The following is a 26,601-nucleotide window of genomic DNA, read 5'->3' on the forward strand; positions in this document are numbered from 1 at the left end:
AAAAGTCAAACAAGGTTAAATTAGTTTCTTATGATACAATAGAGTGAAATCATCAATTTAGGCTACAAACTGCATATATTTACTAAAAATAAACAGATATGGCGTATTATGAGAAATTATTCAAAAGCCTAGAGACTGAGGATTACATTAGTTCAAGGTATATTTTATAGTTGCTGTAGATGAGAGGCTTACATTTTTTGGCAAATGCATCATATTTATTATATTATGTTGTATGCATGCATTATATTTGGTTACCATCCTTTCTATAAAAAGAAACAATCAAATTCTGCATGGATACTTACCTAGTTTGGTATGTATGATCAATTTTTGTTTGTAAGTCCTTGTCATTGAACAGAAAAAGACAAATGTTATAAAAGTATATCATACTAATATTAAGTATACAATCATCATACAGCTGTGCGATAGAAAATCGTTTTTCCTTCTGAAATATGACTTTTAAAATATAATTTTGTACTATATTCAGAGGTTTGAGCGAGTTTATGTACAGACCATCCCACACAATAACAGCATACCGTAAAATAGGCTCAACTAAAGCTTTATAGATGGATATAAGTAGTTTTTTATTCATAAAACCTGAAAACTAGCCCTCTCATTTAAACAACCAACTTATCAACATGATTAGTCCATTTCAAGTTTTTATCAAATATGACACCTAAGTATTTAATGTAGTTAACTTATTTATTATTTATTTATTATTTATTTTAAATCCTGTTCTTATCAGCTGTAAAAAGTTGAAATTAGGTCTGTTGACATCAGTAAGAGAAAATGCTATGTATTTCAATTTAACTGTATTAAGGGTTAATTTGTTAAGTTAATATTTCTACACAAAACTCACTGCCTTCATTTGTATATCCACATCAGAGCCAACAATGGCCTTAAGGACTTCGCTCAAATTGAGAAGCGAGATTTTTTATTAACAATAAAATCCCAAGATTTTAAAGACATTCAGAAGCTTGCTTGACAACGTGTTGAATGCGACAAAGTTAAACATATCCCAGGTTTTGTGGATTATGGTTATTAAAAAAAATCCGAATATGGTGACAACTAAGAAATCTTTTAAAGCAGTGGAAAAATGGACCGAGTGCTAAACAAGTGAAAAAGGATACAGGACATAGTAGCAGAACTACCTCTGCTTGAATGCAAAAATCGAATGTCGGCTGAGAAAATAAAAAATCTTGAGGATATGCTAGAGTTTATAGGTTATTAGGAAAATTTGATTAACAATGTCAAAGTGAAGATTAATTAACTTCAAGTAAGTTTATACGAAAGAGAAGTTTTTAAACCTATGGTACTTAGACGGTTTTTTAGTTTTATAAATTTAATATTTTTTTGTAAAAAATGTTTTGTCGATTTTCAATTTTTTTGAAATGTTGTGTATTTCAATTATTTATTACTGATATTATATATAATATTTTTCACCAAAATATACCGGTTTTTTTATTTATTGTAAATTAAAACCTTAATAACAAAACAATAACTTTTTCGCGCTTTTGAATTTCCACGCTTCAGTTCAGTAAAACAATGGCAACCTGTTAAGGCGTTTTGTGAAAAATCTCAAGATCCACAACGACTTGCTCCTAAAAAGTGTCGACATAAAAATATATACAGGGTGTTTCAGAACTATGGGATCAAACTTCTGGGGGTTGTTCAGTGCAACAGAAGAATCCATTTGAGTACCTAATGTCCTAAAGGAACCCATGTCCGGAAATGCGTCACTACGGCCCTAAGACGCGTTAAAATTTATAAAAAACATTAATTACCTAAATAGGATCTGCTGCATTTATTTTTACCTTTTGTACATGATACCATAACAACAATTGTTTAAAATCAACGCTTATCAATGTCAATTCTCAATGTCATGTTTAAAAATTTTATAGCTTACAATTTTTAAACATTTATTGCTAATGGAAAACTTTACTAATCAAGAATTGGCGGATATGCATTTGGCATACGGAGCAACAAACTGCAATGCACGAGAAGCATCGCGGTTGTATCATGAACGTTATCCCGAACGACAGCATCCTGGATACAAAAAGTTTATTGCGGTTCATCGGCGGCTCGCTGAAACAGGCATGTTTAAGACCAATATGCATGATACTGGTGTTGCTCGAACCGTACGAACGGTCGAATTTGAAGAAGAGGTGCTTCAGCGAGTTGCCGATGAACCATCAAATAGCACACATGACTAAGACACGTCGCTAAGAATATGAATACGAGTAACGCTTCTGTCTGGCGGGTACTACACGAGCAACAACTCCATCTTTACCACTTCCAGAAAGTTCAAGGTATGACTGCAGCCGATTATCATCCTAGAGTTCAATTTTGTCGATGGCTTCTGGATCACATCATTGCACAACCAAATTTTTTACATGTTTGTGGACCGATAAAGCCTCTTTCACAAGAAACGGTATTTTTAATAGTAGGAATAGCCATGTTTGGGACGAAGAAAATCCTTATACAATTTTTCCAACAAAACATCAGAATCGTTGGTCTGTCAACGTATTGGCAGGCATTGTTGATGATTATTTAATTGGGCCATACCTTCTACTGGAACGGTTAACAGGACCTATTTGTCTGCGTTTCTTGGAGGAAGTTCTCCCAAAACTCCTTGAAAATGTTCCACTAAACGTTAGACAGCAAATGTGGTTTCAGCATGATGGAGCGCGTTTTAGGGCCGTTTCCGAGCATTGGTTTCTATACTCAAATGGATTTGAGTATACTTGAGTACACGTCAGATTTGACAAAGCCTTATAACAAATTGTTTGCTGGTGGCTGGTGTCTGGTTTTACCTGAACCGAAAATTTGGTAATTTTGTAATTACATTTAATTGAATAATTCAAGATTCGCTTATTAAAATTTTTTGAAACTTTGCACAAAGGTTTACCAGATTGGTCTCTTTAAAAAGTTATCTTACATTTTTTCTGTAAAATGTACAGGGGAGCCAATAATTGACCCCTTTAAAATTTACATGGGTTTTCCTATGTTCCGCTCGGCGACGCACTACCTGGTATCGTTATTCTTTGATAAAAGATTAATGCGACGAACCAACGAGCCTGTTTTTGGATTTGAGGTTAGCTTAGACCATTGACAACATATCTGGTGAACAAATATCATAAGCGAATAAGGTAAGGCAGGTATATTTAAAATCAATATAGTCGAGTTCTTTAACTTTTTTGCTCAGTTTGGATCTGCCATTGTGCAAGATAATTGCCTTAGCTTTATTTTTTACAGATTCAGATCCGGAAGCAGAGTATGATCATATAAGTGAAAGGTCAGCCAATTCTGACTCCGATCAGAAAATCAATGATGCAAATTTATTGGGATCTGTTGTACCAAGCAGCTCGGGCTTCAGCAGAGAAAGTTAGTTTGTTGGTAGAGATGACTCTACAAAATGGCAGCAGAGGTACTGAAATTTAGCTGTAAAGGAAAGAGCAGAAAATATAATAACTCATCTAGCTGGAGTCAAGCGGCAATTTAGAAATATCAAAGAACCATTGGAATGTTGGCAACTTTTCTTCACTGATGTAATGTTTTTGGATATTGTACAATATACAAATAAAAAAAATACAAGCTCGAAATTACAACCGTCCAGACACACAGCATTTAACAAAGGATACAACATTGGATAACTATGGGCTACCGATGGCTTAGGAATGGATGTTTTTAGAACCACGATGGCTCAGGTTCAGCCTTCTTTTGCAGTGTCTACGCTTTGACAACAGCAAAACTTGAGATGAAAAGCGTCGTTTAGATAAACTTGCCCCGATAATAGGACATATTTGTTGAGAATTGTATAGCTGTGTACACTCCCAGTTATTACCTTACGATTGATGAAAAATTAGAATCATTTAAGCTTTGGATTCTCTGACCAGATCGCCCCGAAATATTTCGGTGAATATTCGTGTATAAAACGTTCCAGATTTCCGAACTCAGTCCGTTCAGAAGTTTCGTCTTTTCGTGGTTTTCCTGAAGCTAGCTTCAGAATTAATTCGTTGCGATATATTTCAGTCTTTTAAAATTTTACGTGTAGTACATGTACACACAAGGATATTTTATTGGTATGATTTTAGAAAAAGAACAGGATGATGATGTATCTTCGTTGTTAGCAGTAGACAATGAAAATAGAATAGTTTTAAAAATGTTCGAGAATGGGAGTAAAGAGGGAGCGTATAAATTGTTAGTGTTAAAGCATCTTTCGGATAACTACACAAAGTTTAAAGAATTTTTTTGTTTAACGCCGCAACTGTTTTAGACTGTACTACATCGTATAAAGGACGAAATTAGTACGCAACCTACAAATAAAAATCCGACTATTTACGCTTATTTCTCCAGCGGAAAAGTTATATCTCAGCATGTAGTGTGAACATGTCAAATTGAGGAAGATCCTGAAATAATATTTTTCTTATTTATTTATTTTTTATAAAAAGTTTTAAAAAATGATAAAAATATACCTTAATTATAAGACATGTATATTATTTTACGTATTATTGTGTATTATTCCATGGGTGAGCTTCTTTTAAGTGCTAAGTAGCTGTTTAATGTACAATCTGGTAGTATCTCCTGATCAGGAAGCTTGTAACTTTTTATTTTTTTTTGCATATAACGGAGAATTTTCTTTTACTTTTTGGATTAATATTCCATCCTCTAACGCAGAAAAGACTAATTTATGGTACTTTTTAAGCACATACATTTTTCTATTAATATATTAGTATTAAAAAGTAATTTTTTATAGAAATATTGTTGTATTAACACGCAGTCGTCTATACAATACAACAAACGAATCGGCGAACTGAGCCGCTTAGAATCGTTCAAATCAAAAACTGTTTGATTTCGACAAACTGCTGTCCGCACATCTCCGAAATTTCGTTCGGATCTTTTATAAAAACCACTACTATGTACTCCGCATATCCTGGGTTTCACCGCAACCGCTGACGAACTTTTCGTTCCATATTGCTGAAATATTTCTGACCGATCTGGTCAGAGAAACCAGGCCTTTAGGGGGCGTTGTAGTTTTCGTCAATTTAAATAAAATAAATAAATAAATAAGGTCTTTAATAAGTCAAACAAAGTTACAAAATTTTTTTTTTAACAAATAATAATATACAAAATAATGTAATTTAAATGGTACAGGAATGGCGAAGTCTAGCAAATAAATGCTATTCTACTTAACCATGTGCATGTACCTATGCTTACTAAAAGTAAGAGAAGAAAAAAAGAGAATCAATCCCTAAACTGTTAGCCATATTACAAAGAAAAACATAACAGAGCCATTCAATACACCACTTCCAGTATCAATGTGAGGGGAGACCCATATACAGTTCTGAACAATCTATGAAGCAGCAGCGAGAAGCGTCTTAAAGATACAAAAAAAAAAACAAAAATAAATCAGATCATAAATTCACTGGACGATTTTGTGTATCTAAAAGATAATTTTTTACTTTAAATTTAAATTTATTAAAATTGAAAAATCGAAATTCGTCAGGAAGTGAGTTAATCAAGCTAATTGCATTATAAGAAAAAGATCTAGTATAGAGAGCAGTTCGAAATTGTGGCATTGAAAACTTTAACTTATATCTTATATTGACAGAGTGAGCAGAACGTCTTGTTTTAAAAATGGTACGCAAGATATTAAAATTTCGATCTTGATTAGATAAAAGTTTATATGTAAAATTACTTAAGTGATGTTTCCAAATATTATCCATTCTTAACCATTTTAAATCGATTATTTTTTGAGAGATGTGATCGCGTTTTTTAAGATCAAAAATTAGACGAGCGCAAGCATTTTGCATTACTTGAAGCATATTTTTGTGAAGCGAGTCAAGGCATGGAAAATAGATAAAATCACAATAATTAAAATTTGAAAGAACAAGAGATTCGGTTAACATTTTTCTAAGTTTAAAATTTAAAAAGTGTCTATTTGTAAAAAGAATCTTTAGCCTCGAGAAAGCCTTACGTCTTAACATCTCCACATGAGAACTAAAACGTAATTGGGAATCAATAATAATACCAAGATTACGGGCTACCTCTACAAAGGGCAGTTTGTTGTTATTTACGCAAATATTCATATTTAATTTGACTATTTCTACCGCGTTCTTCTTACCAAAGACCATAAGGTTTGATTTTTTTGAATTTAAGTTAAGGTTATGTTCAAACGAGATCTTACTTAGCAATTCTAAGTCTTCATTTAAGTGAGCAGATGCAGCGTTAAGCTCATTGGGATGAAAAGAAATGTAAAGCTGCGTGTCATCAGCATAAGCCATTACATGACAGTTTTTTAAGGACAATAAAATATCAGCAGTGTAAATTATGAAAAGCAAGGGTCCCAAAATAGACCCTTGTGGAACACCAGATAAAATATCCAGCTTGCTAGAAGACTCATTACGGTACCGAACTTTTTGATATCTATTGGATAAATATGATTTTATCAAGAATACTGAGTCGGCAGAAAACCCAAAGTATTTTAGCTTAGATATTAAAAGTTTATGGTTAATTGTATCAAATGCTTTGGAATAATCAAGCAGGGCTAGCACTGTGACATTGCTGCGATCCGAATTTTCAAAAATGTCATTTGTTACTTTAGTAAGCGCTGTAGATGCACTTAATCCTGCCCTAAATCCACATTGATTATTTGGCAATAAATGTTTAGATAGGAAATAGTCATAAATTTGTTTATACATAATTTTTTCAAAAATTTTAGACGCTGTAGGTAAAATACTTATGATACGCAAATCGGAAAAATCATTAGGATTTGAAATTTTTGCTAGTGGGATTCCAATGGCACTTTTCCATGCAAGTGGAAAATAATTTTGCTCAAAACAACAATTGATTATATGAACCAGGAAAATATCAATGTACGGGCTACAATATTTAAGCATTCTAAGAGAAATATCGTCATCTTCCGAGCTATTCTTTTTTAAATTATGTAATATTTTATTAATTTAAATGAATATATATGAATGATATATTAATATTTTTTTAAATTATGTAATTATTTATTCCAAATAAGCTCGCTAAAAATTAAACTCCGTGTATCTCTAAATTTGCTTTCCAAAAAGATGTAACCCTTGTATCCTACTGTCCTAAAAAAGGAAACAATTTATTACACAACACCATTCTGATCAAATTGATGATTCCACAGGAGAAAAACGCAAACCAGAAATTGTAACCTTTTTATAATTCTACAAAAGTGGGAGTCGATGCAGTTGATGAACTCTCAAGTAACTATGTGTCACGTAATAGTCGCCGGTGACCACTAACAGTGTTTTTTCATTATTGAACACAGCTTTAGTCCTTTGTTGTCTTCAATTCCAATACTGAAAATCCAGTGAAACGTAAGGAATTCATAAAAAGATAAGAAAGATTTGCTTCTTCCATATCTAAAAAATCGACAGTTAGATCCGAGGCTTCCGGTATGTCTTAAAAGGAAATTTTCAAAAATCACAGGTGAAGTTCTACAGCCTTTGCATGAGGGACGGTAAAAATCCTGGAAAGAATTAAAAAAAAAGTGGAAGGTGCTTCATTTGTAATCAGAGTAAGGAACGTTAATCTTTTTATGTATGCGTTACTTGTAATAAATTTGTTTGCTTGGAGTATTCTGTCAATACATGCTATTCATTTTTCGCACAGAAGTCAGAGTAAAGTAGAAGCCAAAGATTTTTTTGAATTAAAAAGAGACCATTTTCAATTAATTAAAACTTATTTTCTATTTCGTTTAAAGCAGTATTAGACTTTTTGTATTTTTGCACAGAATAAAATATTTTTTGGACAGTTATATTATTTTTTAGCTCATACCCCACCGTACCGACGCCGGGTTAAACAAAGAAGATTTTTGTTATCCCCATTTCTTATTGAAAATAAGCTTTTACTAACCATTGGGCGGCCATTAACATTCCTTAACACAATAATTGTTAAAAAAATTCTCATACATTTAGTTTATTTATTATATCAAAATATTCAGATATTACACCTAAATAAATAGCAAATATGAATAAATCAAAAACATAAAGCAACAAACTTTAAAATAGAAAAATCGAAGCACTGTGTAATTATTAACTCTATAATATTAAACTTAAGCTGGAGAAACAAATGCAACTTAAAACTAACTTCAGAGACCCTTAGACATTTTGTACATCACAAAAACAAACAGAAAAATTATCATTGTTGCCGTTCACCGTTCACCCAATAGTTTCCTCCTTCCCACTGAATGTGATAGGATCAAACAAAAATACATTATTAATAGGAACCTCTTTTTGTGATACTCCTTTAATAACTTCCTGCGCAATCACACCTCCGACAATAGCGCAAACTGGCACAACCTCTCCAAAAACTATCTCAAAAAGCTCATCTTTAAGTTTAGAATGATCAACTTCATATAAGTCGAGCACCTCGGATTTGATCTCTTTCAGCAATTCAATATCCTTTTCCTTTTTTAGATATTCTGGATTGCGTCCCTGTCGATTTCTGAATTCCAGAAGAACTAAAAAATTAATGTGTTTTTTAGTTGATTCTAAAATACAATATGAAATGCACTTACTTAACATTAAATAGAAGTATTCGTTCCTCCTTTTGGTTTTTTTAATATGGTCAATACTTTGTTTGGTATTAGGCAAAATAATCACCCGTTTAAGTTCTGGATATATAATTTGACCTTTAGTTTTTACTATCTCTTTTTCACCTTTGATCATTGTTCCATCATGAGCCCGTTTTTGAGTAGGAAGTTTAATTTGGTCCCTAAAAAATATATGTTAAATCTGCCTTATAAATTAAATGACACAAACTCACTCATGATAGTCATGTTCATGAAAATCAGTCACTGAATATCCAAACGAGCCGAACACGTCCCCGAAAATGAGTTTGACGTTACTTGCCCTGCAGATCTTGTCAAGCTTCATTAGAAAATCGGTTTTAATACGGGTTGCTATAATGATGGTAAACCCTTCGAAAAATTTTGCATCTTTTTTAGTAGGATCTGATATATCGGCAGTAATTGTAACTAAGGGATTAAGCGCTTGAGCTTTTAAAAGAACTTCCTCTGCAATCTAAAAGATATTTTTTATGTTATATTTCAGATTTAATAATATGAATAATAATATTCCTTTATTTGCCATATTAGATAGCTAATTTAAAGAATGAAAGTGTGCTGTAATATATTTATACTTTGTCGTTAAAGCCTACTGGTAGAATCAACATATGGAAGATTTTTTAAGTGTAAAATTACAATCATTTAATTATTTATTTACTTAAAAAACAATCCAACAGTAAACAATTAGTAGGGCTCATACAACATTACATGAATCAATAAAGAATAAACTAATTTAATTAAATAACTAATTTAAAGTACTGTGACAGTATAATTATATAAGTTACAGACAAAGAAACGTTTTTGAAAGTGGTAGACAATGGTAATGTAGAAACAGGTAGTCGGACTGACATTGTCTTTGTTTTCGTACAACACGACGTAAGTATCTCCGACCGTTATCAAGTGTAAACTAAAGCAATTTCCTATTCTGCAGGCTTACATATGATTGATGGGATCAATAAGGCGTGAATACTGATGATGCGTGGAGGGTCTCTATATGTTGGGCACATCCACACTGCGTTGGCTGAAGACGCCTGGTTTTGCGTTATGTAGGCAGCTTCCAGAAATTTCCTTTTTCGCCAGTGTGATTCCTTCCTTAGGATTTTTGTTTCAAATCAGTGAATGTTATGGCCGTTTGTCCAAGCATGTTCAGCAATGCCTGATCTGGCTAGCCAACATATGAGTCCCCACACTCACAAGGGATCTGGTAGTTACAGTTTTTGGTTTCTGCTGTAGATTCTGGCTTTGTTTTGGAAACAGAACTTCCTATTGTATTGCCAGATCTAAAGGCGAGTTTTAGATTAAACTTCTTAGCAATTTGTCGGACTTCAGGGCTTCTTACACCACCTGAACAACATGGTGCCAAGTATCAAATTCACCATGGAGACGGAGAAAAATTCGACGCTGCCATTCTTAGATGTTCTTGTCAGGAATACAAATGGCATTATAAGAACGTCTGTGTATCGAAAACTCACACATTCTGGACAACACCTACACTTTGATTCCTATCACTCTGGTTCGACTAAAGTTGGAATCATCAGGTCTCTGTACAACCGAGCTGTAACGACGCAGACTTCAAGGCGGATGTAGCACTTATTAAAGATCTGCAGTAGAATATCCCAAAAATCTTTTCCAGAAAACTATCCAGAGGTCGATGGCGAAGGAAACCAGAACCAAGCAAGAGGATGAATCAACTGGGCTTCTCCCATTCCCATATATACAAGGTACATCCGAGAAAATCCGACGAATTGCTAAGAAGTTTAATCTAAAACCCGCCTTTAGATCTGGCAATACAATAAGAAATTCTGTTTCCAAAACAAAGCCAGAATCTACAGCAGACAACAAAAACTGCATCTACCAGATCGAGTGTGGCGACTCATATGTTTGCGAAACCAAAAGACCTTTGGCAGTTAGGAGCAAGGAACATCGCAAATGGACGACCACTGGAGAATCAAATGAAATCAAATCAAATAAGTCGGTCAAAATCGGGTAATAAGGCCTATATTCAAAAAAACCGCTTTAAATTACTCGCAAATCGATTTCGTTGGGTCCGCGTCTCCTATTGGTCCATTTACAAACGACATTCAAACGGACTACCCGCTTTCCTCGCTTTCGGGCGTCAGTAAGTTCCAACAACTTGTGTCGACGGGTCGCCGCGTGTGATATTATACAACGAACAAAAACGTAAATATTTTTAGTATTTATTTTATAATTGTATTTTTAATTTATAACTGCAGATATTTTGGTTAGACTTTATATTTTGTGATTTCAATAGTTTATTAGATTAAATTTAGCCGACATAATTTAAATAAATTTACATAATATTTCGTCATGGATGGGTAATAAGGCCTATAAAAATAAGCTATAGGCCTTATTACCCTCCATGTAGGCCTTATTATCCTCATGACAAATTAATGTTTTTATTAATATATTATTAAAGTTCTAAAATATTCTCGTTTTATTTTCAGTGATTTTTAACATCATGCCTCCTAAAAGGGCACCTTGGTGCGAGGAGGATTTGATATTAGCAGTTCGATCTGTTCAACGCGGTACTCTGAGTACATATGGGGCTGCAGCAAGGTTTAATATTCCCAGAAGAACCATTAGAAATCATGTTCAGAATGGAATCCTAATAAAAAGACTAGGTCGTAAATCTATTTTAAAAGAAGAACAAGAAGCTGATCTCGTTAAAAGAATAATAAGATTTAGCGAAATAGGTCTACCGGTGACTCCACGGATCCTTCGTCGATTGGTATTCATATTCTGCGAAGATAGTAAAATTGCTCATGAATTTAATACAACTTCAAAACTTGCTGGTAAAGACTGGCTAAAGGCTTTTATGAAGAGAAATCCTGTAATTTCTAAAAGAAAAGCACAGTTTATGAATCCAGCTAGGGCTCAAAAACTTAATAAATTTATAGTTGATGATAATTTTTCAAAAATAGGGAAAATGTATGATGATCTTGATATAATTAATCCTGAAAGACTTTATAATATGAATGAAAAAGGATGCCGCTTGACTATTCACCACCAGCCAACCGTTTTAGCTAAGAAAGGGGTAAAACGTGTTCACTTTCAATCATCAGAACATGCAGAGAGTGTGACAATTGCAGGATGTGTCAATGCCCTTGGAATACCAGTACCTCCTATGATTATTTTTAAAGGAAAGAGGCTAAAGCCGGAATTACATGATAATTTGCCACCAGGAACTCTAGTGGAAAAATCAAGTAAAGGCTACATGACTAACGAACTTTTTAAAGAATTCCTCAAGCACTTAGCCCGATACAAAAGTCTAGAAAGGTGCCTCTTAGTTTTTGATGGTGCAGCTTGTCATCTTGATTTGTCAATTGTTGATGTTGGAGACTCACTTGATGTAGATCTCTACTGTTTGCCATCGAATACAACACATGAGCTTCAACCCCTCCACAAATCTGTATATCGTTCATTTGAGCATCATTGGGATAATGAGGTATTATTATTTTTGGATCAGAATCCTGTCAACAAAAAGCTGACCAAATCACGTTTTAACATCATACTTTCAAATGTTTGTTCTAAATGCATGACACATAGTAACATTATAAACGGTTTTAAAGCTACTGGTCTGTTTCCATTAAATCCTGAGACAATTCCAGAAACAGCATTTGCTCCTTCAATTCTCTCAGACGTACCGGCACCGGATGATACCAACAAAGAAAATAGGCGTCCACCTGAATCTCCTCAACGTGGTCCGTCTGGAATGGCATCCAACAAGTCTGGCAAATTTTCCTATTCGAATGTTTACTCTTCTGACTCGGATTCGACTGATGACCATATCCCTCTTGCTGAATTAAAGAGACGAACAACAAAAATCACTTCTTTTAATGTGATTTTGCCCACACCAGTAACAACTAATGAAAAACCTAAAAAAAATCGAAAAAAAGCTCTAAACTACAAAGGAACTCCAGTCACTAGAGATCTTTTTACCGAGGAGAACAAAAGTCGTGCCAAATTGAATAAAGATATTGAAAGCTCCAGGGAAAGGTTAAGTACCGAATGGTATTGCCATGGATGTGAGGAAGACAGGCAGGGCCGATATGAGGCAGTGCAGCAAATGTCTTAAATGGTACCATGAGGAATGTGTTGGCTTAACAGTCAATGACATGGATGATTTTGAGTGTCCCGATGGCTGCTAAACTTCGCCCAATTAACGAGTTGTGCCATTTTTATGTATAGGCTTTATTAAACCTCCATCGGATAATAAGGCCGATTTGCGTTATTTTTCTTAATATTTATTTTTTGTTTTCTAGTTTTTTTACAGATTATTTTTTTAAGTTTGTTAAAATTAATATAACCTTATAAGCACTTTGGTGTATTAAACTAAATATTAACATTACAGTCTTTCACTTTATTCAGTTTTTTTCTTAGCTAGGCCTTATTCCCCTCAAGTACCTTATGCTTTATTGTCAAAAAATTTTGTAAACAAAGCTATACATAAAAAGGAAAACACACAAATATATAAATCAAAATACTAAAGTACTAAATAAATATATAAAAAACTGGGTACAAAAGACATAAGTGTACCTGGTCAAATTTCCTATACTAAATGTAAAAAGTAATAAAAACAGTCAAAAATATTAATACAATGTTTAAAAAGTCAGAAAAAAATGTATAGAAATTAAGCAGTACAAAATATTCCTATTCAACATCATAAAAAAATTATTTATAATAGTCAGGTTTATTTTCAGGTTTTTCAGGATACTTTTAAAATAATTTATATCGTTTTATTTGTAATAACAGGAATACACAGCTTCTTAAGTTTCTTAGCCCTTCCCCTTGTGACCACCTTTATTGACACATCAAACTATGATCTGCCAAGCAATGCAATTGGTTTTGCTAAAAGCAAATAAACTGTTATCTATGCACTAATCATATGTTTGCTCCAATGCTCATATTCAAGCAATCAGTAACAATCAATAAAAGGTTCAAAAAATAAAAAAACTTGCCATAAAAAAGGTAATGAAGATGCACCAATAAAAATACTATGTACCGATAAATTCAGTACCATTATTTTTTATTTAAAATTATTTTAAGAAAGTTAAAGCCATTTATCTCAATAACTTTGGAGTCTCGAAATTTCAGATTACTCTTTCTTATTTAACATGTTACTTAATATCACATATTCTTACTTTCTTGTAAAACAATACTTTGAGAATATGCGAGCAGTTAAATTAAATAGAAAGTTTAAATGATATTATCTCATATATGATTTTTTTTACATATTTCAATTCAAATTTCATGGTGATAAGGAAAACACCTAACAGGGATTATTGATTTTAAGAAATATTCAATTTAGAATAAATTAAATAATTAAAAATATGAAAAATGTCAGTTTATAATATTTTCAAACACAAAAAAAATTCTATTTTATTCTTCTATTTTTCACTTATAATGAGTTCGTGTATTCGAAATAAACTTTTTATTAATGAAGTTCTAATATTTTTTGGAAATGTAAATTGGGTGTTTTACAAAAAGCAATATGATTAAATAAAACAGACAATTTTAATTTTATAGTCACAACTGATCTAGATAGTCTCTTTTGAGGTATTATAGTCAATATCAGTCAAATCTTGAAAAAAAAAATGAAAACCGTTCTTGGGAATTTGTGTGATTATCAAATTGTACTGTGAAAAAAAGGTGTACATGGTTATGCAAAAAATTACACACTCATTAAGTAGCGCTTTTCACCATATATTGTGTATTCATGACAAAAATAAATTAAGAAAATTAAATTCAACAAAATGAATACTTCATTGTTTTGTCTTTTGACAAATTACAATGTCTTCTAAAATTAATATAAAGTTAAATATTAAACAAATCAAATCAATTAAAAAGGAATTAGAAAAAAATGTTAATACAATTTTGTTGATAATATTCCCCAATAAAGAAAATTGTTATTATCAAGAATTTGCTCCTGAGAATGTAATTTTTACATAATGAATTCTCTTCTTATGCAAAATAATATATCTGGTAAATAATTATTCTCAATAGTAATGCCAAGAAAATACATTACCTGGCTAAAATATGGTACAAATTTAAAAGAAAAATAGGAGTTCTTATAATTTTTCACATTTGTTACACTGAATGAAATATATGTAGGATGTCAAAAAGCAATTTTTTTGACAGGAAAGTTTTTTTAAGGCTTATGCATATTTTATTTAACATACATACCATTGAGAGTTTAATAAAAAATGTACTTTACATTAATTTAATAAAGAACCATATTAAACCAAGAAATGTATAATAACTTCTTGAAAATGCAATAATCTGTTTCAAAAACTTCTTAGACTAGTTTTTGAGTACAGTACCAATAACATTTTCCAAAAATTTTCTTTTTCAAAAATCATTTGCGTTCAAGTCTTCAATTTTTCCTTAAATTTTTTTATAAATGTGATGCCTAGGTCATGATTAAAAATATACAAAAGCACATCCACATTCCAGAAAATATAGTATATTGATAGTAGATACATATGTAGTAAGTAGTTTCCTCTCAGTGACTCTTTTAAAGAAATAAAGTTTTCTGTAAAACCTACTCCCAGATGCTTTCTTTTTAATACGAAAATGAGGAGCAAGAAACATTGGTGTAAAGGTATAGTGTAGCAACTTTCCTGAAAATTACACCTACAATTATGGGGAAACGCTTAAGAGGTGTGTAATTTTACTGGACATAATATTCCGGAATCTGACCAAGGAATCTTACAATAGCTCCCTTACAATAGCAGAAAATTCTATTATCAATGACAGTAAATATTTCTGGAAGTTTGTTAATTCTGTCTAATAATGGTAATACTAGTCTTCCAAGTAAAATGTTTCTTGGTGACTCTGCCCTTTCTATTGCTGAATTGTTTACTTCTTATCTGTTTACAACAGTAGTATGTTAAACGCTGCAGTGGGAACTGAAAATTTAATTTAGTGTCTGATGCATTAATTGGTTTTATCAAAAATCGCTCCTGTACTGTACACCTGGCTTGCCTAAATGAGTATTTGTGTCAGATTTGGATAATAGAGGTCAGGCTGATGTAATATACCTTGATTTCTGCAAAGCTTTTGACCAAATTGACCACTTTGTACTTCTTCATAAGCTAACATTTTTTGGTTTTTCTACGGATTTGGTTGCTTTAATAAAATCTTACGAGGTCGTAAACAGTTTGTTGAATACGAAGGCTTTAAGTCTCCTATATATGAAGTGTGCTCGGGAGTTCCGCAAGGATCTAATTTGGACCCGCTTCTCTTTTTATTATTTATAAACGATCTTGCCAAATTACTGTCTTGTCAGAGTTTACTGTTTGCGGATGATATAAAATTATTCACAAAAATAGATACTGAAGACGATTGCGAATTCCTTCAGGTAAATCTTAATAAAGAGTAGAGCATTGGTGCAATGTCAATAGACTATATTTAAATGTTAATAAATGCTCTATTCTCTCATTTTCTAGAAAACTGTTGCCAATCAATTTTGACTATAGAGCAAATAATGTTGTGTTAGCCAGAGTGGATGAGGCGATTGATCTGGGAATTACTTATGATGCGAAATTAAGTTTCGCCAAGCATGTAGCAAAAATAGTTTCTGACGCCAAATTGTTGGGTTTTATTTATTGAAACTGTCGGCACTTTGAAAATATTAATACTTTAAAACTACTTTTCTTCTCTTACATATGCTCAAAAATAGAATACGGATCTCTAATTTGGTACCCAATTTATAGCTGATAGATGATATTGAAAGCATTCAGCGCAAGTTTATGAAATATCTCTGATTTAGAGAGGAAGGTGTCTTTCCAGCCAGAGGTTTGGATAGTCAATTATACTTAAATACATTTAATATTATACCCTTATAATTTACATGAACGGTCCGATATTTTTGTTGGCAGTTTAAGGTCCATTATAGAAGGTATAAAGTAAATAGGTGATGCAGAGTCTTTCTACTATGTATATAGATAGTCTGTTTAAGTACATAGAATGTTAAGCATTTTGATTTTTCATTTTTATATACATATTTTGGTTTTTTTTTAAATTCTTTCCTGTAATTGGGTAACAAACCTGTTGGAAATAAATGCTTTTTTTTATTAATAAGCCCTCGTGATGTTGAATGCTCTCTTTCTAGACAACACATCCACAAAGGAGCTGGACTCGATCTTATACCCAATAGAATGCTAAAAGATTGTTGCCATTCACTCTATCTACCTCTTTATTATATTTTTAATCGATCTTTATTACTTGGCAAGTTTCCCAATAATTGGAAATTATCAAATGTTTGTCCAATCGTTAAATCTGGTAACAAGAATGACGTTTCAAATTATCGCCCCATCAGCATCTTATCATCTATTCCTAAGCTTTTCGAGCACTGAGTGAAAAATTTTTCATCTTAAGTTTCTCAAGAGATAATTGTTGATCAGCAGCATTGGCTTTATTAAGGGGAGTTTATTCAAAACAAATCTTTTTTTGTTTACCAACTATATTTTTAAATATTTTGGAAAAAGCTGTGAAACTCATGCCATTTATGCAGACTTCAGTAAGGCATTTGATAAGTCAATTATACTGGCTTGGTTCATAAACTTGCAAAACAAACTGGCATTTGTAGCTCTTTATTACAATGGATAAAATCATATTTATTCAATCGAGAGCAGCAAGTAAAATAGGAAGCTGCCTATCTTCACCATTTCAGGCGTTTTCTGGAGTTCCTTAAGGTTCCCATCTCGAACCCCTGCTTTTCAGTTTTTATAAACGATCTTGGATCTTTCTTGGAATCTCATTTCTTACTTTTTGCCGACGACCTAAAAGTCTACGGGCAAATCTCATCTCCAAATGATATTATTACTTTTTAAAATTATATAAACACAATATATTCCTGAAGCCAATAAAATGACATGCTGCCTAACATAAGTAAATATTGTTTTATGAGATGTAGTAGACAAAAAAATCTTCATGCCGTTGATTATTCCATTAACAATGTTGCATTCAAGAGTGTTGAATTGGCGAAGGATCTGGGTGTTTATCTAGATCCAAAGATTAGTTTTTCTTACCATTTTGACCTTATGATCTGAGGGGCATATAAATTCTTGAGCTTTGTGAGGAGACCATGCAAGGATTTTACAAATATTTTGGCACTGAAAACATTGTATCTATCTTTAGTTCAATCGAATTTTGAATTCGGAAGTATTATTTGGAATTGTTATTAAAATAACATATGTCGAATTGAAAACATCCAATCCAGATTTATAAAGTTTGTAAGATACAGACTCAAAGTCAAAAATATACTTTATTTGCTAAGTTTACAAACTTGTGCTAAAAAGCTTCCTAATCCAAGAATTTATAATACAAGTATTTATTTGGTTATACAGGATGCAGGACAAAAAAACAGAATACAGAATTGATTTTGATTGTACATAGAAGCATATTTTATACAATCAAAGAAAAAACCAAAAAAGAAGAAAAGAAAAGGTGAGAACCAACATAAAACAAGAATATTAAAAAAATAAAATAAATCTGATCAACAGATATATAATTAATTTTAAATATTAAAATGAGTCGTTAAAATACTCTTCAATGCTGTAGTAAGCTTTTGGTAAGAATAATTTCTTTAGTTTTCTCCTAAACTTTTTAAGGTCTGTAACAGTCCTAATCGAAAAGGGAACACGATTAAATATTTTACGACTAATAAATATAAGAGAGTTTCTGGTAAGTGAGGAGGTGGGGATTGGAAGAGATAAGTTGCCCACTTGACGAAGTATTATGACTGGTGCAGGATGGTGGACTTACGGACTTATGTATGAGTGTTGCAGTTTCCAATATAAAGAGTGAGAAAACTGTTAAAATTCTTTTTTTTTTTCAAGTACTTTATTGTCGAAAATTTGGTACATGTACACGAATTTTATTGACAAAGCTTCAGAAAATAAATACAATCAAATCAGACTTTACGAAACAAATATAAAAAAATTATACAACATATAAAATGCCTAAAAAAAAAAAAATGCAAGAGAAAAATGTCAGAAACAAAAACTTTATAAAACAAAATATATGCATGTAGACAAAGGTAGCAGAGATAAAGGGACACATAAAGGTATGTTCAAAATTAAAATTAACAGATTAAAAGCTTAGCATCTACTACACAACATCCACAGCCTTAAAAAAGTCTTCAATCGAATAAAAGGCTTTTAGAAGCAAATATGACTTCAGTTTACAACGAAACTGGCGCAAAGACTGAACACTTCTTAATTCCACGCTAATGTGAATATAAATCATTAAACCGCGATATATAAATGAATCTTTGATAGATGTAAAATGAGGAATAGGAAGGGGTATTAATCTGTCTGGTAGGATAACTGTGATGTCGGATTGAAAAATTGTTATTTTTGAAAATTAAACATGCAGTTTCCAAAATAAATAATGATAGTAGGGTCAAAATACGGCTCTCTTAGAAAAGATTACCACAATGCATTCTAGAATGGGCCTTAAATAAACTTCTGACAGTCCTCTTTTGCAGCACAAAAACAGACTGAAACAGATAATTTGAACATGCACCCCAAAATGGAAGAGCATACCTTAAATGCGACTCGAACAAAGCAAAGTACACATCACGAGCAACATCTCTCCCCAGTTCATGAACGGTTGCCCTAACAGAGAAGCAGCCAGAAGCAAGTTTTTTATTTAACTTTATTATATGGTCAGAAAACTTTAAATCTTTATCAATGACTAAACCAAGAAATGCAGAATTGTCTACCATGTCCAATGCGTTCTCACCAAAATCAAGACTCTCAGCTTGAAAATTGAAACCAATAATATGGGACTTTGACATATTTAAGCAAAGTTGATTGGAATCACACCATTGCTTTAATTTCAGGAGATCGGCTGCAACATCTCTGACAAGCTGCTTGGGATCTTTATTCGACCATAAAACCGGTGTGTCGTCAGCAAACAATGTAAAATGTCCACATATGCTAAGAGTAATAAGATCATTAATGTATACAAGAAATATAAGGGGACCAAGAACTGACCCCTGTGGAACACCACAATCCACAGAACACCGCCGCAGTCGCCTCTCTTCCATTAACACCCTGGAGAAGTTTGGACAAGAAATCAAACATAGCGTCAGAGGTGCTTTTCCCTGATAGAAAACCAAATTGTTCATCTCGAAGAACCCCTTCCCCCAGAAGAAACCCTAAAAGAGGATCCTTCATAAGTCTTTCAATTAACTTAGATAAAGTAGACAAAGTTGAAATCGGCCTATAGTTGGATGGACTAGAACGATCACCACCCTTATAAAGAGGCAAAATTTTTGCTAATTTTAGGCAAAGAGGAAATGTGCCCAACTGAAATGAAATATTAATAGCATCAGAAAGAGCCTGAATAGCACTCAAAGGAAGTTTTTCCAATAAATTCACTGAAATACCATCGTCACTAGATGCCCTTTTCTTTTTCATCGATCCTATAGTGCAAAAAATCTCCCTGGGAGTAGTGGGGCTGAGGTAAAATGAGTTTCCACTAGTGGTAGGTAAAAATTTGAGAGGGTCATAAGTGGAAGAGAGACCCTTTGTGAGGATATCAGCAACCGAACAAAAGTACTTATTCAATATGTCAGAATCAATCTGCACTTCTTGAGAGCCATTACTTCTGGACACAACCACATTAACAATTGACCACGCTTCGCGTTGCTCATTGGAGGAATATTTCAAACGTTTGGAATAATAGAGTCTTTTCGCCTCACACACAACTTTCCGGTAAACTTTTCAATATCTCGAGAATAGCGACAATACAAAATTATTTATCGGGTAGAACTTTTTTAAAATACCAAAAAATCTAAGATTACGACCGGAAATGCGAATACCAGGAGTTAACCATCTTTTCCGGTCCCTAAATCGATTTTTAATTTAATGGGTGAACGGGAAAGTATCTATCAACTAACTTTGAAAGAGATGCGTGAAATGAAGCAAGAGCATCCTGCTCACAAAATATTGAGTCCCAATTAAAAGACCGACATCCTGCATCAAAAGACCGGAAGTTCCTTGTGCTGTAAATTCTACCCAAACCTCTGGATTTGTATCTTTTTCTGAATGACACCTGAGCCAGGATGGCATTATGATCGGACAAAGCTGGATCAAATACATTACAAATTACATTCTCCTGTATATTGGAGGCAACATAGTCAATGGTTGTTGATGTGGTACCTGTTACACGCGTAGGGCTGTTAACATGCATAGAAATATTAAAAGAGGAAAGCAAATTAATTAAATCCAATGTAGCCCTATTCTCCCCATCTTCAAAATCTATATTAAGATCGCCAGCAAGAATTATAGTATTTTTAGGAGAAAATTTTAAAAGGAATTGTTCAAGCCTATCTAAAAAAGTACTTATACTACTATTTGGGGAACGATACATACACACAGTATAAGAATTGGCTTTACCAGAATAAACAATTGAGAATTCAAACTCCTTTTCGACACTAAGATCATCTAAATCGCCAAAACCAACAAAGCCGTCTCAAAAACATTGATGCACAAGAGCCACAGTGCCACCATATCCAAGGCCAGCCCTACAGAATTTGGAAGCTACAGAGTAGCCAGGAAGGAAAATTGGTTCCTCATTTCTCAAGCAGTGCTCAGTAAGTAAGACAATGTTTGAAAAATTTAAACTGTCTAAAAGTATATACAAATCATCAGATTTACCGCGCAGTGATTGAATATTCAAAAGCATAATAGAAATGCATGCGTCAAAGTTGCCTACCCTAAAAAAGAAGAATTAACCAAGGCATCAGCTGAAGTAGAGTCAAGAGTAAGAGGAGAACTATCAGAGTTAGAGCCACTGGAATGCTTATCAAAATTAACATTAGATAATGGAACGGGGGAGAGTACAAAATTTCTTTTTAACGCATAACTAACAGTAACAAACAAAACCAGACGAACACAAAGAGCACTCTTACTAATTCTAAATTTATTATTTTGAGAGTTATTGCTGAAAATTCTTACTGAAGCCCTTTGGGACTTAAGAAATCTCTTACAAATAGATACCACATGTAAATAATTAAACTTATTTGTATCATCGTAAGTTAAGCTTAAAGTTAAATTAGTGAATTTACCCAAAGAAAGTAAACCATAAAAGGAGTGACAGTCAAAATAAGTTGATCCTAAATCTAAGCAAACAATAATATTATCCGTACTAACATAGTCAGTGGTTAATTCAAATATACGGTTTGCCATCTGGGATAAAGTATAGTTGGAGTGAACTATACCGTGAATAGAATAGAGTCCAAAGAATGTGTCATCCCAGAGGCTACACCTCTTGCAGTCTGATCACCAAACACCAGGACCTGCTTTCTGCATACATTGACAGGATTACTTGTCACAAAAAACTCTTTAACATCAGGTACTGTTAAATTCTTGGTACTAGGATTGTCAAGTTCTGTAAGAAGTGTACAATGAGTGTCAGATTCGATATCCAAAGAATCCTGGATAACTTCCTCGCGTGAGTTAGAGGCTTTAAATACCTCCATGTCATTTTTGAGAGAAGCTATTTCACAAGAGTATGATTCAGCTACAAAAAGAGGTTCTCAGACCAACACCACACAGATACCTCAATGCTTTTTTCTGAAAATTTTTTTTTTTGTAAAAATTATGTTAAGGAAGTCCCTTGGAGCACAAACCCCAAAATGGCAACCCATAATGGATATGAGAGTCTAGTCGGATTATGAGAGTCAACCCAACCCAACTCATGCCTGGCAACCCTGACTGCAAAACAACCAGAAGAAAGTTTTGCAGCGAGGCCCAAAACATGGTTGTCAAACCTTAAGCAATGACGAGGCCGAGAAATCGACAATAATCCCTACCATGTAGTGGGCTCTGCTCATCAAACAAAAAACCCTCTACATTACACTTAAAGCCCAGAACAAAAGTCTTATCAACATTGAATACAAGCTGATTGCAGATGCACCACTCTTTAATTTTGTGAAGGTCCTCTACTATGAGAGATCTGACTACTTTTTGATCTTTGTTATGCCACAGTATTGTAGTATCATCGGCAAACTGAACCACTAGTCCATGCAGTGATAGAGAGCTTAAGTCATTAACGTATAATAAAAATAAAATAGGACCTAACACTGACCCTTGAGGTACACCACATTTAAGGTGTGCTATCCCTGACAAAAATCCAAATGCAACCACCCTCTGGGTGCGTCCAGATAGGTATGACTTCAACCACCCCAAAGTCACTCCCCTAAATCCATAAAAATCAAGCTTTGATAGCAGTATTCCATGATCCACACAATCGAAGGCCTTGGATAGATCACAGAACACCGCTGCTGCAGCCTCCTTGGAGTTCATAGATAGATACACACTCTCCAAGAATCTGAAAATGCTACTATTCAAATCTGGGGTAGTTTCTAACACAGAGCTAATTTTATAATGTGTGTTTGGCTCTCTTGTCAACCCATATCCCATTTTAATTCCCATTTGCAATTAGAGGTGAAAATACCTTCTGCATATTCCTTTTTGTCAAACATCATATCTGTTAAACAATCCAATAAATAGCATTTTTGCATTGTTAACAGGTATGCAGATAGTCTTGATTTCTTTGGCAGTAATTTAAAAAAAATTAAGAAAATGAACATGATTTTATCTTAGTTATTTCTAGATACTTAATAGTTGTATTATCTTAGAATATTTATATCATAGGCTATTGATAAAAATATACAGTAGTTCTAAACCTACTCCCAGATGCATTCCTTTTAGTATAAAAAAGAGGCACAAGAAACATTGGTGTAAATGTGTAGTGTAGCAACTTTCCTGAAAATCTCCTACAATTATGGGCAAAGGCTTTAGAGGTGTGTAATTTTACGAGATATAATATTCCAATGGCAAAGTAGTACATTATCAAATGGATTTTTTTCCAATTAAAAAACAAAATAAATTAATTTTGACATATATACAATTTTTCAATTCAGGAATTATAACCCCAACCTAGCTTTTTGAAGTCCCAAACAACTTTTCTGAAAACCACACATAAAATTATGGGAAAATAGAGTTTAGTTTAGTTCACAAGTGAGGAAACATTACTATATCTTTTTTGGATAATAAGTACATATTTTGCAGTAATATACATTTTTGAAAATTCTGATCTTTTATACTTATAGACCTATACACCTGTTACTATGTTTGCAGATGACACCACCATCATTTGGCATATAGAACACATTGACCAACTGAAAATATTTCTGGATGTTGACTTGCTTATGATTAGGGAATAGTGCAGTGCAAATCAACTTTGATTTAATAAGTTGAAGACAAATCTGTTAAGTTTCAAATGTTCAATGAATTCTGTCACTCTCAATGAGGGGCCTATTTTGACCGACAATTGATTGCAGACTCAAATTGCAAGAATACATAGGGGATAGGGTGTCATCTGGTTGCTATGCCCTGAATAATTTCTAAGACCTCAGATGTTTACATTGCAAAAAATGTTTATCATGCCCTTGTGGAGTCATATTTTCGCTATAGGATTTGTTTCTGGGGATCATGTGCCCACTATCTCTTCAATACAGTATTTGTTATGCAAAAAAGAGCAATTAGAGCCTCTGTGGAGTGAGGTGTCATGTATTTTGTCGGTAAAAGCACCAGCAAGAAATTGTAGGAGGCAGTTTGTTTGAAACTTATCTTACATACACCCTTTGGTTGCCCATTCCACATTCAGAGCAAGTGAGAAGTTGTTTATTTACATAGGTAAAAAAACTTTGAATCACCTTCCTCTTCATATAAGAAAACATAACTCTTATCTTAGAGTAAAAAAGCATTTAAAAAGATTGTTAGTTACTAAGACATACTCTACATTAGATGGTTTTTTAATGTATGTGCGATTTGAAAAAAAAATTATTGTAATTCTATTTGCTTTCTGATATCTATTAATCCTAACTTTTACTGATTTAATAAGGCATTGTCAACAACTCTGTTTGGGACAATAAGGCTACTTTTTGAATTTTGAATTGAATTTATAGTTGGGTTGTGATTGGTTAAGTTAAAAGTACACACATTTTAAGCCTTTCCTATAATTTCGGGTGTGATTAAATCTCAAAATATATTTTCATGTTTTTTGACAAAAAAAAAAAATCAGTAAAATTAAACAGATTTTAAGCCACTTCCCATCACTTTAGGTGTGACTTTCTGGAAAGTTGCTACACTAGACCTTTACCAAAACATCAACTTAATTATACAAATCTATGTTAAGTATATTATGTCAACAACAAAAAAATTCAAATGAATAGTAGTAGTTTTTTGTTAGTAGTAGTAATAGTAATGGTGGAAGGACAGTTTCTGGCAAGTAGGCCTAAAAGTGCCTTTCTGCCAACCCCTGTGTTTTTGTTAGAACTAATAACTGTTATTAAATAAAATTAGAAATTAATTAATGTGAAAAAAATTAATTAATTTGAGAATAATTAATAATTATTCTCATATAGTATTAATTAACTAACCTTTTTTCCAATACTATTTTTATTAATCAAAAAGTTTTTATTTTGTTCCTCTTCGGTAACTGTTCCATCATCAAGAATTACCAAAGAATTTATGCCTGACAAAAGGATGTTTTTGGCAATTTCTGATCCTACGCCTCTAACACCGATTAAAAGAACATTTGATGCCCTCAACCTAAAACCAGAAAATAGTTCTAAATGCCTTATGGGGTACCTTCCAGGTTCCTTTCATACCTTTCTTGAGATTCGATTCCCCACAGTCGGATTTGACGATCGTACAGTTCGGCCTCTACCGCGGAGAGCTTTTGTTCACTCATATTTAATTTGTAAACTTCCGTAGATATAAAATTCAATAACTTTTCTATCAAAACTTACAGAAAATCCGGTAAAAACAGTGAAGATTTTTTGATATTATGATGAAAAACATTGAGGTTAGAAACAATAAATAACGTTTAGCGGCGTCCTCTTACTGTCACACTTGTCAACTAACAAAAGATGCAGAGCTATTCCGACGTTGCCAAGTGTATAAAATTATTAATGATGTAACTAAAGCCCTGGTTTCCTCAAAAGAGGTACCGATAAGTTGCGGCCGCAATAATGCATTGAATGACGACAGATTGCGGTGGAAAAATCAGGGTTATTAATTGCGGCAAATAAATGTGTAAACTCAGAAAGCGTCGCCAGTACCGTTTTGCGTTAAAAACAATCGACATGGACGATCTCGATGGTGCTCTTTTGGTAGTGTTAAATGGAGAGGAATTAGATGAAGAGATACATTGAAGGAGTGAATCTGACCTTTTTAAGAAAAGAACTACAAAGGGTGCTTACAAAGTTTTGATTTGTCGCCATCTATATACTAACGAAAATAAGTTCAGGGAATATTTTCGTTTGACACCAGTCTTATTTGATTATGTCTTGGGATATATAAAAGATGATCTTTCTTCAAAAACAACAAACCGTGTTCAAAATCCATTGACTCCTGAGCAAAAATTATGCCTGCTTCTAAGGTATGTATTTTAATAATACTAACTACATCAAACACAAATACAGTAAAGTAAGGTAGCATGTATGTTTTGGTAAATACACATGTTTTGATAAATTTACAAATTTATAAAATACTCTTGGCTGGGCTCCGCCAATACTAAAGTAGCGGATGCTCCTATTGGTGTTACAGAATCATCGGAAACAAATGTACTGTATGATGTTGAGCTACCTGCTGATAATGGTCCACGCCCATAGTCAACACTTGGCAATGGTGATAGATGTTCTATCTCTGCATTTCCAACTAAATTTCCAATTTGCATTCGAAGCCTAGCCTGAACGATTTTTGGCAGCTTGCTAGTTATTTTTGCTATGGATGCAAAGAATAAATCATTTTCATCCTGCTTTTCCATTTTGTTTTGATCTTGCCTTTCAGCTATTTGTCTTAATATCTTCAAACGTTCATCAGCAGGTGTGTATATAGTTGAACATTTACGTTTAGTAACTTTTGGAGTTTTCTCAGTTTCAGCTCCATTTT

The 26,601-nt window shown here is 33.1% G+C and overlaps 1 protein-coding gene across 1 annotated transcript; it reads right to left on the bottom strand.

Moving 5' to 3' along the window:
- Positions 1–7,937: 7,937 nt before the first annotated feature.
- On the bottom strand, positions 7,938–25,535 carry LOC126743957 (SUMO-activating enzyme subunit 1). Its single transcript, XM_050451248.1, has 5 exons — positions 25,317–25,535; positions 25,086–25,257; positions 8,803–9,059; positions 8,555–8,751; positions 7,938–8,497 (listed from the first exon to the last, which is right to left on the bottom strand). Exons 1-5 carry the CDS (start codon positions 25,397–25,399, stop codon positions 8,196–8,198), a joined length of 1,011 nt encoding a protein of 336 aa, XP_050307205.1. The 5' UTR covers positions 25,400–25,535; the 3' UTR covers positions 7,938–8,195.
- Between the last annotated feature and the right edge of the window lie 1,066 nt (positions 25,536–26,601).

This window comes from Anthonomus grandis, chromosome 13 (genome assembly GCF_022605725.1).
Source record: "Anthonomus grandis grandis chromosome 13, icAntGran1.3, whole genome shotgun sequence".
Classification (NCBI taxonomy): Eukaryota; Metazoa; Arthropoda; class Insecta; order Coleoptera; family Curculionidae; genus Anthonomus; species Anthonomus grandis.

What these genes read in the sequence shown, in the direction of transcription:
- LOC126743957 (XM_050451248.1), bottom strand. Translation starts at nt 25,399, where the DNA reads ATGAGTGAACAAAAGCTCTCCGCGGTAGAGGCCGAACTGTACGATCGT. An exon ending in GGAATCGAATCTCAAGAAAG is followed by an intron (nt 25,258 to 25,316) that starts GTATGAAAGGAA and finishes TTCTGGTTTTAG; the next exon opens with GTTGAGGGCATCAAATGTTC. An exon ending in ATACTTCTATTTAATGTTAA is followed by an intron (nt 8,498 to 8,554) that starts GTAAGTGCATTT and finishes TTAATTTTTTAG; the next exon opens with TTCTTCTGGAATTCAGAAAT.